At 39.6% G+C, this 17,904-nt stretch overlaps 1 protein-coding gene across 2 annotated transcripts in view; it reads left to right on the plus strand.

The window, feature by feature from the left end:
• Positions 1-17,118, plus strand: part of LOC122869166 (myosin phosphatase Rho-interacting protein-like) — a 30,875-nt gene extending 13,757 nt beyond the window's left edge. For both annotated transcript variants that reach the window (XM_044181875.1, XM_044181876.1), the window contains exons 9-22: positions 2,884-2,982; positions 4,438-4,494; positions 4,602-4,670; positions 4,762-4,851; positions 4,938-5,047; positions 6,698-7,208; positions 7,909-8,001; positions 8,148-10,397; positions 11,950-12,097; positions 12,220-12,328; positions 12,538-12,697; positions 13,912-14,013; positions 16,157-16,243; positions 16,333-17,118. In XM_044181875.1, coding sequence (XP_044037810.1) covers positions 2,884-2,982; positions 4,438-4,494; positions 4,602-4,670; positions 4,762-4,851; positions 4,938-5,047; positions 6,698-7,208; positions 7,909-8,001; positions 8,148-10,397; positions 11,950-12,097; positions 12,220-12,328; positions 12,538-12,697; positions 13,912-14,013; positions 16,157-16,243; positions 16,333-16,473 — 4,026 coding nt within the window. In that variant the 3' untranslated portion in view covers positions 16,474-17,118. The remainder of the gene's footprint in view (positions 1-2,883; positions 2,983-4,437; positions 4,495-4,601; positions 4,671-4,761; positions 4,852-4,937; positions 5,048-6,697; positions 7,209-7,908; positions 8,002-8,147; positions 10,398-11,949; positions 12,098-12,219; positions 12,329-12,537; positions 12,698-13,911; positions 14,014-16,156; positions 16,244-16,332) is intronic.
• The last annotated feature ends 786 nt before the right edge of the window (positions 17,119-17,904 follow it).

Consider the following 17,904-nt stretch of genomic DNA (forward strand, 5'->3'; position numbering starts at 1 on the left):
CGGTAACTCCCAAGGATGAAAATCTCAAAACTCACAATTTGCTGAACTTGATAAACTCTGGGGAGGCTCAGAAAGTGGTGCCTCCATTTGCAGCTCCTTTCCAAGTGCACATCTGTTTGTGAATGATAGTCACTGTGTGTTGTTGGGCTAGACTCTAGTGATTAAGGAGGTGAGTAGACCTTAACAAGTGTCTGTCTGTGAGTGACAGTATCAATAAAACAAAACATGAAGCATAAACAGTCCACAGGGGTGTTACATAAAGCAAGATTACCAGTTGCTCCAGAAAGTCAGGCTTATTTTCAGTCAATTCTGTATCAGGAAGCACGATGAGTTGATTAATCAGCTAAATTTGGGCTTACCTCAGGTTTTGCGGTGTCAAGAAGCTGGCTCACTTTATGCTGGGCTCCAGAGCAGAGGGGTGCTTCATATTGGTGGCTCAGAAAAGCTAACAAACTGAACCAGGATTAACCAGTTTCATAAAGCCAAGTCAGAGCTTTATTTCATGACTTTGAAACACAGATCTGAAACTTCAAGCACCGATCACATCAATTCACAGTGAATGAAACGGACATGTTACCGGCCACAACGCAGCACATTTTAAACATACGAGCAAAAAACAAAACAAAATCACTGCCATAAACAAAGCAAAAGAGAACTTTTGGCAGCACTTTGTGGGTCAGCAGTGAGCTCAGACTGTCAGAAGTAGAGATGAACTCACAGCTGTGCTCCTCTGTTAGCTCAGTTTGTTGCTGCTCTGCTTGTAATCATGACATTGTGGACTCAAATCCCCTTCTTTCTTCATATAATTAGTGCTGAAAATTAAAGATGTAGAAGTATAAGATGCAACATACTGTTAACAACTTTGACGTATCAAATAGGACCCCTGTCATAAAATAGTTTGCTCTCTATCAGTTGGATTGTGTTACCTGGTTTGTACAAGTGACATAGCTGGTGAAAATACCGTGTAAACACCTTCAGGTTGTCTCTCTGCCACTTTCTGCATTTTTAATAAGTCGATTTCTGTGTGTATGGTTCTTTAATTTTCTTTAGTGACGATCAAAGAGAGAACAAATGGTGAAAATGTTTCTTACAGTGAGGCTGCAGCCACGGGTTGTTTATGAGCTTTATTTTAAATACACATACAGTACTGTATGTTGTTTCTGTGCAGATGTTTCAGAATGAAAAGGATATGATACCTCAGATTGTAAGTGCGGCTCATGTCAACATGCGACGTAGATTTTATATGTACGTAAAGAGGAACCTTTGGAGAGAAAACACTGTGTTTCAGTCTGTCAGATTGAATGTAACACTGGTTGATTCTGAGGTGAATCTAAGCCTGAAAACTAACCTGACCTACATTAAATTAAGTCAGACTTATTTAAACCTCCTTTATGAAACACAATTTCCTGAAAATAAGCCTGACTTACTTAAAGAAGCCTGGTTTAACTGGTAAGACGCCCCTCAGCTTTGTGATAGTTCACCAACGATAGGTAACCCAAAGATGAACTGAAGTCAGGACTGACTTCATCTCTAGAGAGTTAGAGCTCACCGCTGACCTGAACCATGATGCCAAAAGTTCTCTTTGTGGTTTTGTTCGTTTTTGCTTTAATATTTTATTCTCCGTATTATTTGTTTAATATCTGCTGCTCGGAGGCCGCGCGAACATCAGGTTGTCCCATGTGTTTTCTTCACTGTGAATTGATGTGATCAGTGCTCGATGTTTCAGGTCTGCTCACATCAGCCTCTGAGTTATCAAACAGTTTGGTTTGTTAGATTCGAGACAACGCTGAAACACCCCTCAGTGGCCAAAGCTGATGTAGAAAACAACTGTAAAAGTATGATCACAGTGCAATAATTTGGACAGTGCAACACAGATGGTCACCACTGTGGCAGCTGTTAATCTTTGATTAAACAGACAGGCTCATTCCAGAGGATTTGCCTCTTAAATACACCAGCAGCACATTTTCCCCCACGTGATGATTTATGTCTTTGGGTGCGTTTGTTTTGGTAGCCAGGAGAAGGTCAAAAGAGCCCGTCTGGAGTTCATTCAGGCCTCAGAGCTGAGATTCCCAAGACAGCCCCATAGCTTTGGGAGGCTTCTTCACAAAACAGAGGACAGGCTCTGTCTGCAGCGGTCAGCGATTGTTTGGGAAGAAAAAAAGACCAGTTCACACCGCAGCCAGAGCGCTGCGTTCCTCCATGTGTCCTTGGATCGTTTTCAATGTAAATGTCAGAAAAGAAAAACACAAAGAATGTTCTGTAACGATTAAAGTGGTATTTTTTTCCTGTTAAAGTGGTTATATAAGAAGGAAGAATGGATCTTTTGAATAGCAGAGGCTCAAGTAAACAAAAAAACGTACCCTTATTTCATTAAATGCTGTGTAATCCAGACTCTGATACGTGCTGTGGAAGCAGCTCTATTGGCCCGCATGAAACCTGATCAGAAGAAGCATGCAGGAATCTCACTCTTCGCTTTTTTGGACTTGTAGCATCATTTTGAAATGTAAGACAAAAAGCCACAGAGTATCAGGGATTATGTAGCGTCTAAAACCTTTTCATGCATTCCACGGCCAAATGCAGTCATCCATGTGCAGTTCAGTGGTGATGTGAGTAAGAGTTTAACAGGCAGTGTAGAAAAGCCTGTTGGGCTCCCCGCGGTGCTCTACAGCAGGCCTAATCCTTACAGCTGACATCTCTGCCAAGGATCCAGACTATCAGTTACTCTGGTTGATGAAATTCAGGCTGCACACACAAACTGCCACCGTCCTGATTGAGAAAACACATCACGTTTTCACATCAGCGAAAGCTTCCTTCTGATAAAAAAAAAAAACGCAAGTGATGAAAGGAGTTGTTATAATTTCAGTGTCATTTAATTTTTCACAGAAGCTCCAGTCATGTGGAGACATAGCCCAGCTGACCGCACCCCGGCCTCAGAGAAGAGCCAGGTCTCTGGACCGCAGGACGTCAGACAACGTCATGACGGTGAGTCACCAAGCAGATTTAGGTTTTTACTAGTTAGTCATGAACAAATAAAAAACAAAATACTAATTATTTGTGTCTGTAAATGAAAGCTGCACCATGCGACATCATACACTTCTGCTTTAAATGGCAGTGAGAGGTAACGCTTTGAACTACAGTGTAGATAAAAAACATGGCAGCTCCAATTGCGACCCCTAGAGGCCACACAGCGCCTTACTGTGTCCGTACCATTGGTGGAGGAAGTATTCAGATCCTTTACTTCAGTAAAGGTACCAATACCACACTGTGAAAATACTCTGTTACAAGTAAAAGTCCTGCATTGAAAATGTTACTGAAGTAAAAGTATGTAAGTATAATCAGGAAAATGTACTTAAAGTAAAACTACTCAAAGCAGGAAAATGTCCCCTGTGACTGTTACACTATTATATATTATATCATCAGATTATTATTCCTCATGCATTAATGTAAAAGCAGGATGTTGCTGCTGTAGCTGGTTGAGGTGGAGCTCATTTTGAACTAGTTTGTATCGGACTGCAACTAATGATTCTTTTCATTATGGATTAATCTGACGATTATGTTCTCCATTAATCGATTGATTTGTTAGTAAAAATTCAGATACAAATAGTGAGAAATGGCGTCACAATGACCCAGATCCCAAAGCGACGCCTTCACGATGTTGTTGTGTCCAACCGACAGTCCAAACCTCAACATTATTACCAAAACATTAAAATCGTTAAAAGGAAAAGCGGCAAATCTTCACATTTAAGAAGCTGGAACCATGAAATGTTTTTACATGAAAAATTACTTAAACAATCATCAAAATAGTTGCCAATAAATTTTCTGTCAATCGACTAATTGATTAATCGACTAATCGTTTCAGCTGCACTTGTATTTACTGTTGAGTAGTTTAATTTATAACAAACCATATTTTATAAACTCTTCATGTGTTTTGTGTGTAAAACGTTTAATTTGTAAAGTAACTAGTAACTAAAGCTGTCAGATAAATGTAGTGAAGTAAAAAGTACAATATTTCCCTCTGAGATGTGGTGCAGTAGAAGTAGAAAGTAGCATAGAATACAAATACTCAAACAAGTGTAAGTACCATAGAATTGAACATAAGTAAATAACTTGAGTAAATGTACTTTATTACTTTTCTCCACTGCTTGCAAAAATGTTAATACAATTAGATGCACAATATATACATCATTCATTACAAACATAACAAAAAACAACAATAATAAAGCTTGAAAGTCATTAAAGTCATTAAAACACATTTATTACTCTAAACACAGTTCAGTTTCATTAAGCCAGAGGAGCCACTTAAATACAAAGTCACACGAATCAACACAACCCTTCCAATGATTTACTATTATTAATGATCGATTTACACACAAGTCTGATTACTATTATTATTATCATTGTTAATGGCAAAAAGTTTACATTGTGTCTTCTTTACAGCCAGATTTATTAAACTTCAAAAAAGGCTGGATGGTCAAACTGGATGAAAATGAGCAGGTAAACCATTTTAAAGTCCTAAACTGAAGTTATGTTTTTGATTTAAATGATTTCTATCATTTAAATCATGAACTTAGAAGTCTAATTTGTCTTCTGCTTCCATCTAGTGGAAGAAATATTGGTTTGTGCTGTCGACTGACAGTCTGAGGTACTACAAGGACTCAATAGCTGAGGAGGTAGTTTAATATTAGTTTTTTTTTTATATTGAATACAAATAAGAAGTGTTTTCTTTAAGACGTTCAAATGTCGTTTGCTGTCTCCCCTCAGGCTTCAGATCTTAAAGGAGAAATCGACCTAACAAAGTGTAATAATGTGTCTGAGTACCAGGTGCAGAGGAACTACGGCTTTCAGATCCATGTAAGACAACTCTTCCTACACTAAACGGGCAAAAACTGTTTCTTCTGCATTAACAAGAAGTTAAGTTAAATGTTTTTATGCCACAGACCCCAAAGGGTGTCTACACATTGTCGGCCATGACTTCAGGGATACGCAAGAACTGGATCCAGGCTCTGATGAAAAACGTACGTCCAGCTAACGCCCCTGATGTAGCCAGGTAAAGTAAAATTCAAATACTCCTGTGGGATGGTTGTCTTAAACCAGTTATTATGTGGGTGATAATTTAAAATCAGTGTCCAGTGGTAGATATAAGTTTATAATAATAAATATAAATAATAAAACTTTATTTATAGAGCACTTATCAAAACAAAGTACAAAGTGCTTTAAGTGAACCTACATTTAATCTTGTTTTTTAATGTAAAAAAAGAGGACAGAATAAAAAAAATCCAAGAAATCTGCGCGTTATGAAGCCAATCAGGAAAATGTTCGGGACAAATACTTCCTGTATGTAACAGTGGTGGAAAAAGTACTCAGATCCTATACATATGAGTAAAAGATCCAATACAACAATGTAAAAATACTTTATTACAAGTAAAAGTCTTACATTCAGAAGTATCAAAAATGAAAGTACAATGTCCCCTGTGATAAATTATTACAGCAGACATTATTAGATTGTTAATACTGATGCATCAATGTTAGAGCAGCATTTTACTGTTCTAGCTGCTCGAGGTGGAGCTAGTTTTAACTACTTTATATACAGTTTGCTAGTTTAGTCCAGTGGTTCCCAACCTACGGGTCCAGCCCCTACATAGGGTCACCAGATAAATCTCAAGGGTCGTGAGATGATATATAATTCACCAAAAGACTTTTCTCTAATATTAGCTTTTTGTGAAATATTGAATAATTTTAGTTTCTCTCTTTGGTGGAACTGCTAACAACTCAGACATCTTAAACGTGACAAGAGGCTCCAACTACACTGTTTTTCTATATGAGGTCACGAGACGAAATGCTTGGGAACCACTGGTTTAATCTTCAACAATACATTTTATTTTATAAGCTTATTATATGACTTTTATGTAAAAATGTGAAAATCTGAAAAGTAACACTTAACTACAGCTGTCAAATAAATGTAGTGGACTATAATATATGATATTATAGCATTTTCCTGAAATGTAGTGGAGAAGAAGTATATAGGAGCAGAAAATGGATATACTCGAGTGGAGTACAAGTACCTCAAAATTATACCTAAGTACAGTACTTGAGTAAATGCACTTTCCAACACAGTACGCTATAGTTTCATGATCTACTGCCTAATTATTTATCACATTGTCAAAATAATGATAGATAAATATACTTTTGCTGTACTTGTACCCAGAAAATTAGTTGATGTAACTCAGATTTGAAGTTTTGGCAGATTGTCTTCGATCCATGGGCTTTGCCTTAGGATTTAGAAACATGATGTCGCTACATTAGGGCAGCAACCAACAGTTATTTTAATTATCGATTAATCTGTCAATTAGTTTTATGATTGGAAAGTATAGTATAAAATGGCCATCACAATCTCCCAGAGCTGACATCTTTAAATTACATGTTTTGTCTGACCAACAGTCCGAAACCCAAAGATGTTTAATATACTGTGATACAAAACAGAGAAAGGCAGAAAATCCTCACATTTTGAAAACAAGTAACAGTGAATGTTTAATAAAATGAATTAAAGTAGTTAAAATAATGATGTAAACAATTAATTGGTTGTCAAAATGGTTGACCATTACTTTTCTGTCAATTGACTAATCAACAAATAATCGACTAATTGTTCCCTACTCTACTTCCTCTCCTCCATCTAAACATACCTACATGTTGTGTACAGTTTACCTGTCCACCACGGTCCCTGCAGCCCACCTGAAGCCCTCCCCAAACCAGATGTGACTCAGGACTCTCCCACCGCTGGACTCTGTACAGAGAGAGACCCTCACCCCAAACACAAGAGTGTGATGGAGAGACGGCGGGAAGGACACTACAAAACCTTCGACTGGGCAGAGTTCAGGCCTCAGAACAAGCCGACTCTGGATGCGAATCCTCAGAGGACTAAAATTCTGTGCTCACTGGACTTGGGTGACCTGGAGAGGAGCAAGAGGCGGGAGGAGAGGAGGCGGAGGTATGAGAGCGTGCTGGGCCTCTCTCTGGGTTGGGAGGTGATAGGAGATAAAACAGCAGATGGTGTCAGAGCACTGAGTCCAAAGTCACAGCAAAAAGTGGAGGAAGAGATCGAAGAGTGCTGGAAGCAGGTGGAGAAGACTGTTTTCAGACCGGAGACGACTGTCCCACTGTTTACTGAAGCCAAAGACTCTGAGAAGCTGCTGGACAGCTACAGGAAGGGGGTGAGTCCTGGGTTCAGCTCATATATGTAAACTTAATTTAAATGAATAGATTTTAGTTCATTTTTTTAGGATGAATCCTACTGACTTTGGTCGTCTCCTGACTTATCATCTAGCGCCACCAGCAGGTCAAAAGTTTTATTTTTCCAGTGAACTATCTCAATATTTACTTGATGATTTGGCACAAAATTTTGTATACACATTCATAGTCCCCAGAGGATGAATCCCAATGACTTCTACTATAGCGCCACCATGAGGTTCACATTTGTGTTTGTCTCTACTGAGCTTTTTAGCCTCTTTTAGCTTATTGTTTTGGTTTTACGCTACATTCACTGTCACCAATCTTATTAATCCTGTTTTCAGCCAATAAACCTCTGACGTAACTATTGAACGCTCCCTGCTCAGCACCAAACAGCAGACAGAGAAAGTTAGCAACGAGCTGCTGAAGAAAGTTATCTAAAGAGCCAGATATTTCCCTCAAAAAGAGATGAATTGAACTACTTTGTTGCCAAAACTATATATTTTTTATATATACTATAACTATATATATTTTCTTGATGATCATGTTGACTAATTGGACAGAGGAGCATGATTATTCAGGACTTGATGTCCTTTTTTTTAAAGCCCTTTATCAGAATCATTATTGTAGCTACAGATTTGGGATGTGAAAGGCTTTCATATATTAAGTGGTTGTGTTTTGAAGGTGGAGGATCTGAAGGCCCAGCTGGCAGAGTCGGAGCGTCGCAGACTGGAGCTGGAGGCTCAGCTGAGTACAGCAGGATATTATCAGCAGCAGGTCTGCCACATTTTGGTCCTCAGCTACTTGCTTTAGTCAGTTTTTCATATCTTTTTATGTAACAATCATACTGTGATCAATTTGGATTCAGTTTCTGTGATAACATACGGTAGCTAATCCCCCTTTCTCTGTTGTCTTTCCTAAAGCTGGACCCTCCACCAAGTTCTGAAGCAGATTTTTGCCCATCGAACACAAATGAAAAGCCATTAAACAACCACACACAGACCCTGAAAGACACATACAAAGAAACTAGAGAGCTCTTACAACAGCAGAACATTATCAGACAGGGCATGCAGGAGCAGCTCAGCCTTGAACCACCTTCATTATCACCTCAGACACCCAGCATCTTGCTGCATGATACAGAGGGCAATTTCCAAGAAGTGGGAGATTTGCTTCCTGAGACGGTAGCCACACCTTTATTATCCCCTGAATCAGACAGCCAAGACGTGTCTTCTCAGAGTGATGGAGAAACTATAGAACTACATCTGGACGTTGCAACAACCAACCACCAGAATCAGCAGGTTCCCGGCTCAGAAACACAATTAAATAACAGCGAATATAGTTCATTAATTCTGGAGAAGCCTGCAGAGAGAGATGACAACTCGCTGAACGGCTATGTAGAGCACCATATACCTCCGGACCAGGCAATGGTGAGGAGGCTTTCCCAAGAAGTGGAGCTGCTCACCAGCCAGAACGAGGCTCTCAACCAGCGCAACCAGGAGATGCTAAACCAACTGACAGAGGCAGACCGCGAGATAGAGAGACTGAAAGCAGAGCTCAGCAGCAGGTACACTGAACCCCATCACCTCCCTGAGGTGGAACAGCTGGGACAAACAAGGGTAGAAGATCTGGAGGGGGAACTGAGCTTGAGAAACCAGCAGCTCCTGGAGGCCCAGACCTTGATCACCTCCCTGGAGGAGAATCTGAGGGAGGCAGAGGCGCTGCTGCAGCTGAACGTCCCGACAGAAACAGAAGAAACAGGACAGGAGAAAAGCGAGAGTGCTGAGAAAGCGGAGGGATACCTGCTTCTGTGTTTGGAGGCTACCGAGGCCAAGCTGACGGAGCTGGAGCGGCAGCTCGACCAATCAGAGCTGACCTGCGGGGAGCTCCAGATGCAGAACACACAGCTGAAGGAAGCTGAGAAACTTTACCGTCAAATGGCGGCAGAGGCGGAGGCGGACATCAGGAGGCTGAATCAAGAGTTGGAGAAGGAGAGGTTGAACGGTGGAGAAAGCAACAGATGTGTTTCTGGTGAAGAAAGGATCAAGCAAGTGATAGAGGGGATGATCATGAGGTTGAACACTTTGGGGAAGTTACTGGAGGTGATTGACAAGTTAGATGTTGGTTTGAGAAGAGAAGAGAATAAGCCTACAGTGGTGAGTCAGCTGAAGTGGGAGGAAGAGTTTTGGAGTTTGCTGCTCGACAAACTGAATCGCTCCCAGTTCAATGAGGAGAAACCTGCTTGTGTGCTTGTTAGTGAGGTGACAGAACGTATGATAGTGGAGAAACAAATGCTGCTTTTAGGGCATAGTCTACTTTCTGAGGCAGATCCATGCACACATGAAGGGAGGGAAGGTTTGAAAGATATGGATATTATTTGGAACATTGCAAGTGAGACAGCAACAGAAACCAAAAAGGTAGATGAAAGCAGGATATTTGAGTTTAATAACCAGCTGTGTGAGATGGAACATTTCAGAGTCGTCACACGGATGAAAATCTCTTTCCTAAACCACCTCGCCTCCTCTGTTGGCACCTCTGCACATGACAAACTCCAGCTGATGGCTGACAGACTCTCCGACTTTAACTTTTCGGAGCATCCCGTGTCTGGTTTCATCCACTCTGCAGCAACTGAAGCGTTATACTGCTGTCGTTTAAGCCGGCTTCAGTCAAAATATGAGAGGGAACTTGAAGAAACCAAACAGAAACTGCTCACTTCTTCTCTCATCTGCAGTAACTGTGTCGACTTGATGGAAGAAAACAGGGAGCTAAGAGAAAGACTGTCAAACCTGGAAGAACAACAGTCGTCGTCACTGGGCGAAGAGATTTACCCACAGCACACAGATGTTGAGTCAGAGTTAGCAGATGGAACTGGGGAAGAAAATGGACAACAGACACCTGAAGCACCAGAAGACGAGACGGTTGAGTCCCTTGAGCTCGACTGCATGGAAATCCCACTTTCATGTGTTGAAGGTCAGTTGGGAATCCAGGAGAAAACGGATGCAGCCCACAAGGAAACAGATCCGAGCTTGGAGACGGAGCAGGTTTTAGAGCTGAGAAGAAGAGTGAAGGAGCTGGAGGAGCTGCTGTCTGTCATGGCGGAGGAGATGAAAGAAGAGTCAGATGGGAAAATGCGTTCTGTTCAGACGCAACATGAGAAGGAGATGGAAAAGCTGAAGGTAGGTAGTGCCGGCGTGGTTTCCATGGCCAGTGTGTTAAGATTGAAGCAAATTTTGTCTGTAAATTTGACGTCTTCCTGCCAGACAAAAGTCAGTGGGAACCGATCCACCGATTCTGCACATCAAAGTGTGTTTACAGGTGTTGGGGAGTGAAAAAAGTTGTATAAAGCCTTATGTGTCTCCAGTCTGATAAATTGCTTGAAGTGATGTCACTTGAGTCAGCGGCGGTCGGGGCTGAAGACAACAAGTTTGAAAATGAAAACAAATCTGTTGGTGTGGAGTTAAAATGAAGTGAGCTCACCAGACCTCTGTAGCTGCTCACCTCTGCTGCAGGCTAGAGGCTCTAGGCTACATTAGCCGCTACTAGCATAACACACCTGAATCTCCAACTCGTCCGCGGTCAAGTTGCATTGTGGGTAATGTAAGCGTCAGGTTTTAACACAGAAAAGAATGTGTGGCATAATGAGGACCATATCTCTGGTTCTGCTGCATCGATTTAGTTTTTTTTTTATTAACCTCAGGTTTCCTTTCCTTCCTTTATCTCAAGCAGTTTCTTCAAATGAGTTCAGCATTACAGAAAAAACCTAAATATCAAAAAAGTTGAAGTCATGTTTAGGTTAGATTTACACTGAGTCACGTGTTTCCACGTTACGTCATCTCTTCTTCAGTCCAGTTCTTTATAGTTGATTTTTGCTCTTGATTTTGTCAGTGTAGTTGGTCTTTTCTGTGTGTTTGTGTGTGAGTGTAGCCTAAACAAAATGATTCTATCAATGTTACCACAACAAATTTGAATATTAAACCACTTCAAGCCACTTTCATCTAGTATTTTATCTTATTATATAGAAACACTGCTTGAGCTGCTTCCTTTAACTTTAAGCTGGTTTCCTAAACTTGAGAAAAATACTGCATATCATTAAGTAAAATGTAAAAAGGGAAAATTATGGAGGTTTTGTTCCACTGTGTGAACCCTGACATAGTGTTGTGTGATTAAAAAAGGATGATTTCATCCTGCTTGTTGGCTGCTGCAAGTGCAATGATAAATCGCTGCATTGCTCTTTTAACCAATATTAATTTCTTCAGCGAGAATTATTTCACTGTCACTGTCGACTAGAAAGAATACCACAGTTTTTAGATCGACATCCTTCCTTCTAGGCAGCCATTAGTTTTCATTCACTTCCATAAGGTGTGAAAATCAGCTTCTAGAGACTTGAACCTTGCCTAGAATAGAAACTCCATCATGCCTGCATTTATTTTCGTCAACATCACAGTGCTGTATTGTTAAATGGTAAAACAATGACTTCTCAAATCAGTCTGTACTTACAACAGCGTTACCACACAATGACAACGTGACAAAAACATAAAGAAATAAATGCAGACATTGTTCACGTGTCAGTGAATTCATTTTCATACTACAGAGAAAAGTTATAGAAACCGGTCAAATTCTGGGTAACACACGGTTTTTACTTTAATTTTCTTGACTAGTGATTTTCACCAAATAGCTCTTAAATGAGGTGACCGAGAAGCTGAAAGTTAACGTCTGTTGTTCCTCCAGGCCACATGTGAGCGCGGCTTTGCCTCCATGGAGGAGTCTCATCTGAAGGTCGTGGAGGAGCTGCAGCGTCGACACCAACAGGAAGTGGAGCGCCTCCTGGTGGAGAGAGACAGGCTGCTGGAGGAGGAGAGCGCTGCTACTGCAACCGGTGAGGAGAGACTCTCATCACTCCTGTCCGCAACATATTTTCTTATCTGCTTCTGATTTTCACTATATAATCCTCAATCAATCTCATGAAATCTTGTACCGCCTTATTCGTCTTCTTCTCAGCAATCGAAGCCATCAAGAACGCTCACCGGCTGGAGCTGGAGAGGGAGGTGCAGAAGAGGTGTCAGTCAGAGAACAGCACAGGAAGCAAACACCTGGAGGACATATACAGGTACGTCTTGTGTGGATTTCCCCTTTTCCAAACAAACTTTATATCAAGGCATCTTGTTGTGTAGCTTGTAACTGATGACTGAGCTACCGTTTGCAGGAAAAATGATCTATTGCACGTATTGTTTTGTTTTTGCTGGTCACAAGTAGTTTTGGCCAACGCGTTCTTATGAAAAGTCTGTGTTGAATATCTGTGTGTGTGTGTTTGCGAAGCGAGGAGCTGGCCTCATACCAGCAGGAGCTCCAGGTTTTGTCCGAGCAGTTCTCTCTGAAGTGTCTGGAGAACGGACATCTTGTCCAGGCTGTGGATGCCGAGAGGAAGGCCTTGTGTCAGTGCCAGCTGGAAAACCAAGACCTGAGGACCAGAAACCAGGTGAGAGCTCTGATACACACTCTTTAATATATCCTTTTAATTTTTATATTATTACAGTTTCTTTCAAATTATTTTGAAGGTTTTTGTTTGTAGAAAAATTAGACAATCCTGGTGGAAATGTGTGTATTCTTTGTGTTGTTTTCAGCCCATTAATTATCCGTTTTCTCTCTGGTGCTTTCTACAACTTTTTATAGTATAATAATAATAATCGTATTAATTTATAGAGCAATTTTCAAAATCCACGTTACAAAGTGCTTCACAAAGACAGCAAATAAAGACCTCACACACAAGTCATAAAACCATCTGGTTTTAAAAGAAAACAGATAAAAAAAAACAAGAATTTCTAAATACAGTTTAAAGAAAATTAAAACTCAAGTAAAATCAGGAAAGGCTCTCCGGTAAAAGTCTTTTTTGATTCTACCCTTAGAAATTGAAACAGAAAGTAGCTATAATGTTGCCATGGAGTCAATGAGTTAGCTGTGGGCTGAAACTTGATCCCTGTTTTTTTTTTTTTTTTTTTTTTTTTTTTGCCTGTGTTTGTTTAGATTTTGGCAGATTAGCACCATTAAAAACCTGCCAAATTAGCTATTAGCAGCTCCTTGATACTGAAGAAAACTTAAAAACGTGATGATTCTCAGGCAAGTTCTGCAGTTACAAGGGGAGTCTTTTTTCCTTTGATTTCCAAGCAAATTTATGGACATTTATTTGTGGACATCAGATGTAATGATATCTTGGAAAGTGTAAGTCACACTGAATCTAAAAATATATATATTATGTCTGTGTTCAGATTTCACTCCGAGAAGAAGCACACATATTTTTTTACACTAAGTGTTTTAAAGTACCTTTATATCCTCCATGAGCTGTGTGTCACAGCCACTGCTGCCAAACCAGCGGTCAAACTCCAATAATTAACTTCCTGTTGTTTTTAAATCACCATGCAGGCACCTGTGCCTTTCACCTTATAGTGTCTTTGCTTCACACCTCGTCACCTCACAGTTTAAAATGTATCATATACTGTTAATAGAGGGCTTCGATTTTCACACAATCCAGGTTCATTTTTAAAGTTGCTGTTAAATGCAACCATAAATAATTCAGTGTTATTGAGAGCTGTTTGCTTTCATTATTATTTATGCAATGAGGTTGGTAAGATAAGACAAATACACGGTGTCTTTAAGTAAGAAGCCTCATTGTTGTATTGTGTTTGACTCGTCCAGGAGTTGAGCGGTCACCTCGCAGCAGAGATCACCAGACTGTGTTCTCTGGCGAAGCAGGACGCCCTGCCGCTCAGTCAGGGAATGGATGTGTACGAAATGGAGGTGAGTGTCCTCTTCATTCACTCCTGTGTGGAGGGACAGAAAGGTATCAGCTAAAATGGAAATGAGAGGGAACTGTTTGAAAATGCTGAATATGAAAGACAGACACGTTTTCCAACCTGAGTCTTTGATGTTTTATGCAAAAGGAAAGCAGAAATATTGTACGTTTTACTCCTCTGCATTTATTTCACAGCTTTAGTTACTTTACAAATTAAGATTTTACACCCAAAACATATGATCATCTTATAAAATATGATGCAGTTTTGTAAATTAAACTACTAAACTTGATTTAAAGCAGTAAAACTAGCTCCACTTCGAGCTGCTTACACATTGATGGTTTAGCAATAATAATATAATAATTTCATATATATATATATTAATATATCAGTCACAGGGGCCATTTTCTTCATTTAGTGCTTTTACAAGTAATATTTTTATAATAATGTATGAAATGACAATGTGAAGACTGTTAAAGAGTAGCTTGTAGTGAGAGGGAAAGTCGACTCTGGCATTTGTGTATTTCTGCAGGGACAGGTGTGTCCTCAAGGTTAGAAATTATATGGGAGAGTTTCTGTGTGAGGACAGAAAGAGAGACAAAGAGAGGACGTTGTCATACAAAGTGCACCTAAACAGTAAAGGAACAGCTGATAACAGATTGATACCACTCTTAAAAATATGTGCTGGACTTAACGCCCAGTTAGCCTAGCTTAGCATAAAGACTGGAAACAGAGGGAAACAGCTAGCCTGGCTCAGTCCAAAGGTAACGATACCAGCACCTCTAAAGCTCACTAACTAACACGTTATGTCTTGTTTATTTAATCGGTATAAAAACCCACCAGATTTCCCTGTTTCATGGAGGTGTGCAACAGTTATGTCTTGACTGGGACCAGTAACTTCCTGGAGTCTCCACTGGTCCTGTCCCCATGGAGGAGATGCCAAGTTTGCACAGGCTTTGAATTGTTGGAAGTTGTATTTTGTCACTTTTGCTGGATTAAAAATTGACATCAACAGTCTGCCTCTGGGTTTATTAAGGCAGCTATAATCAATACTTTTATATTAACAAGGCATCATATGAATACAAGTATTTGGAAGGGTTTACTCGTAGTGATGGACCTACAGAGAGTTAGCATCTGAATCTGCAGCGCCCGTCAGCTTTAAAGAAGCTTTAAAGTGAGTTTCAGCTCATTGTTTATCTGTCCGGCTGCAACTTTACTGTTTTGGTTCAGTCTCACCGCTCTCATGGCGTTGTTTTAGGTTTTAGCTCCAATAAACCCACTGAACACGACGTGCCCAGCAGCAAACAACAGACAGACACAGTTGGAGACTAGCTGGTGAACATAGTGGAGCATTTAGCAGCTAAAGATCCAGATGTTTCCCTCAGGAGCTGGTGGAGACCAAAAACAGAGCTAAAAGAGAGAGAGTATTAGACTTACATTCATCAGGTGACACAAACACGACTCCTAATGAAGGCTCATGTTGCTCTGTAATTGCTGGATGTGTAAATTAGCAACTGATTGCTAACAAGTTCAACATATTAAGGTGATAATATGTCAGTGTTGTGTTCACAACTAGTTTCTGCTGCCCACAAGTGGCCAAAAAAATCAGTTATTGCAGCTTTAAGTAACATTTTAAATGCAGGACTTTAACTTGTGACAGTCTTTTTACAGTGTGCCGTTGCTACTTGTACTTAAGCAAAAGATCTGAATACTTCTCACACCACAGATAATTGCTGAAATGAAGAATTTTCTAAAACAAATAAATGAACATTTTTAATTTTTATACATTTAAAATGAAAAAGCATTTAAAGATATTAAATTGCAACAATATGGAACAAAAGAGAAATGTAATAATTTTGTGAAAAGACACAACATAAAGTTTGATTTCTCCAGCTTCCATCATTACTGAACCAGTGTTTGGCTCCCTCTTGTGTTTGTTGTCAGTAATTACAATGACGTCTGCAATACAAACTGAATACAGTGAATCTAATCATTTTATTTTAAGTGTGTCTGTTGTTTAAACTACTTGATGTCACCCAGGACACAAGTACTGAGCACTGTCTACCCTCTCAAAATGCTCACGTGTCATTTCAGTGTGAAGAAGTTGTTTGATTCGACGTGAAGCTGATTATTTGAAGTTTTTATTTCAGATTACCCTGCGAGTGAAGGAGTCTGAGGTGCAGTGTCTGAAGCAGGAGATCACGTCTCTGAAGGACGAACTGCAGTCAGCACAAAAGGTGAGAGTCACACAAACAGCAGCTGGAAATAATAACTGTGAACGGTCTGAAGTGAATGAACCAAACTGATCTCCGCGTCTACGTTACAGGACAAGAGGAACGCCACGAAGAAGTACAAGGACGTGTACACCGAGCTGAGCATCGTGAGGGCCAAAGCAGAGAGAGAGGTGGACGAACTGAGAGAAAACCTGAGGCTGGCTCACTGCGCTCTGGACCAGACTTCACTGTGAATTATCACTTTTTAAACATTACATTTGTTTTCCCTGTAGCATCTCGTTTTAATTTTACCCACAAGAAATATATTTAAAACAAAAAATAATTTCCTTCCGTCGCCTCTTATGTCTTATTTAATAAATCCACAAACTCTTATCCACAACCGCACTTCACACTGCTTTTTGTTTTTCCCAGTTTTCAAAGAAAATAAAGATGTTTATATTATCTTTTGTGTATTATGTCTGTCTGGACTAATTATTAACCCATTGTGACGCTGAGTTTGTGATTTGCATTGATTTCTCCTGCAATGGTCCTGTGAAAGCTCAAGTGTCTTATTTTTAATATTTGTATTTACCAAATATTATCGTAAAAAAAAACATGGTGGTTACTTTTTGTGTTATGCATATCTGTACAGCCATTTTGTTATAATCTGACGCATGTTTTCATCCTCTCCTGTGCTGTATTTGTCGTTAAAACTGGTCAAGTATTTTTATTTATCAATTAAATATTTTAAATTAAAGTTGTTTTCCAGCGGTAACTTAACTGGCAAATTACTCTGTCATACACAATCTATAATTTATATTTGTACACTGCAGTATTATTAATATAAATGTGGGTGTTTTTTTTTTTTAATTAAATCAAATTGGCAGATTAAACCTGAACTATCTCTGTTGTTCTGAGTTGTCTCCTTGGGGTTGCCAGGTTGAAATTTGGGAGCTCATTTGATTTTTTTTGAAAATTCAGTCGCAGTTTGTACATGAAAGATGAAAAAGTCACAGCTAATACAATCAGGTTGTGAAGATGCAGTGAAAAATATTCACACCTCGGAGGAAGAAGACCGTCAAGTTATCCTGAAAAATAAAAGTCAGTTCCGAGTGAATATTTCAAAATAAAAGCCCTGTTGCAGTGCAGTGTAGCAGCATTGAGCATTGACACAGTGAGATTTTTAGGCTTCAGGCTCCAACTTGTGACAAACAGAATGTAGTGAAAACACTGAATTAAATAAAATAGATAATATAGACAATAAGAGCTAAATAAGCAATAAATACAAACACGTGTAAGAAGTTGTATTGTGTCTGAAGTTGACATTAATTTATAGGTGACATTAGCACCACGAGGTAGATAAAAAACAGAATTATAATGTACAGTGTAGAGTTTTCATTGATTAAAATACCACCGATTAGCACAGCTGTGTGACTAGTTTGATAGTCAGCGTTGATATACAATGTTAGATAGCTAAAATGTTACCTTTTGAATCACACATTAGCAGCACAGCAATTATTTTGCTTTGCAAAAACAGCAGCCAGTGCTGGAAAGTGACCAAGTGCATTTACTCAAGTACTGTACTTCAGTACAGATTTAATGTATTGAATATTATCATTTCAGAGGGAAATACTGTACTTTTTATTCCTCTTTATGTGATAACTGTTACTAGTTACTTTTCAGGT

This window comes from Siniperca chuatsi, linkage group LG21 (genome assembly GCF_020085105.1).
Source record: "Siniperca chuatsi isolate FFG_IHB_CAS linkage group LG21, ASM2008510v1, whole genome shotgun sequence".
Lineage (NCBI taxonomy): Eukaryota > Metazoa > Chordata > Actinopteri > Centrarchiformes > Sinipercidae > Siniperca > Siniperca chuatsi.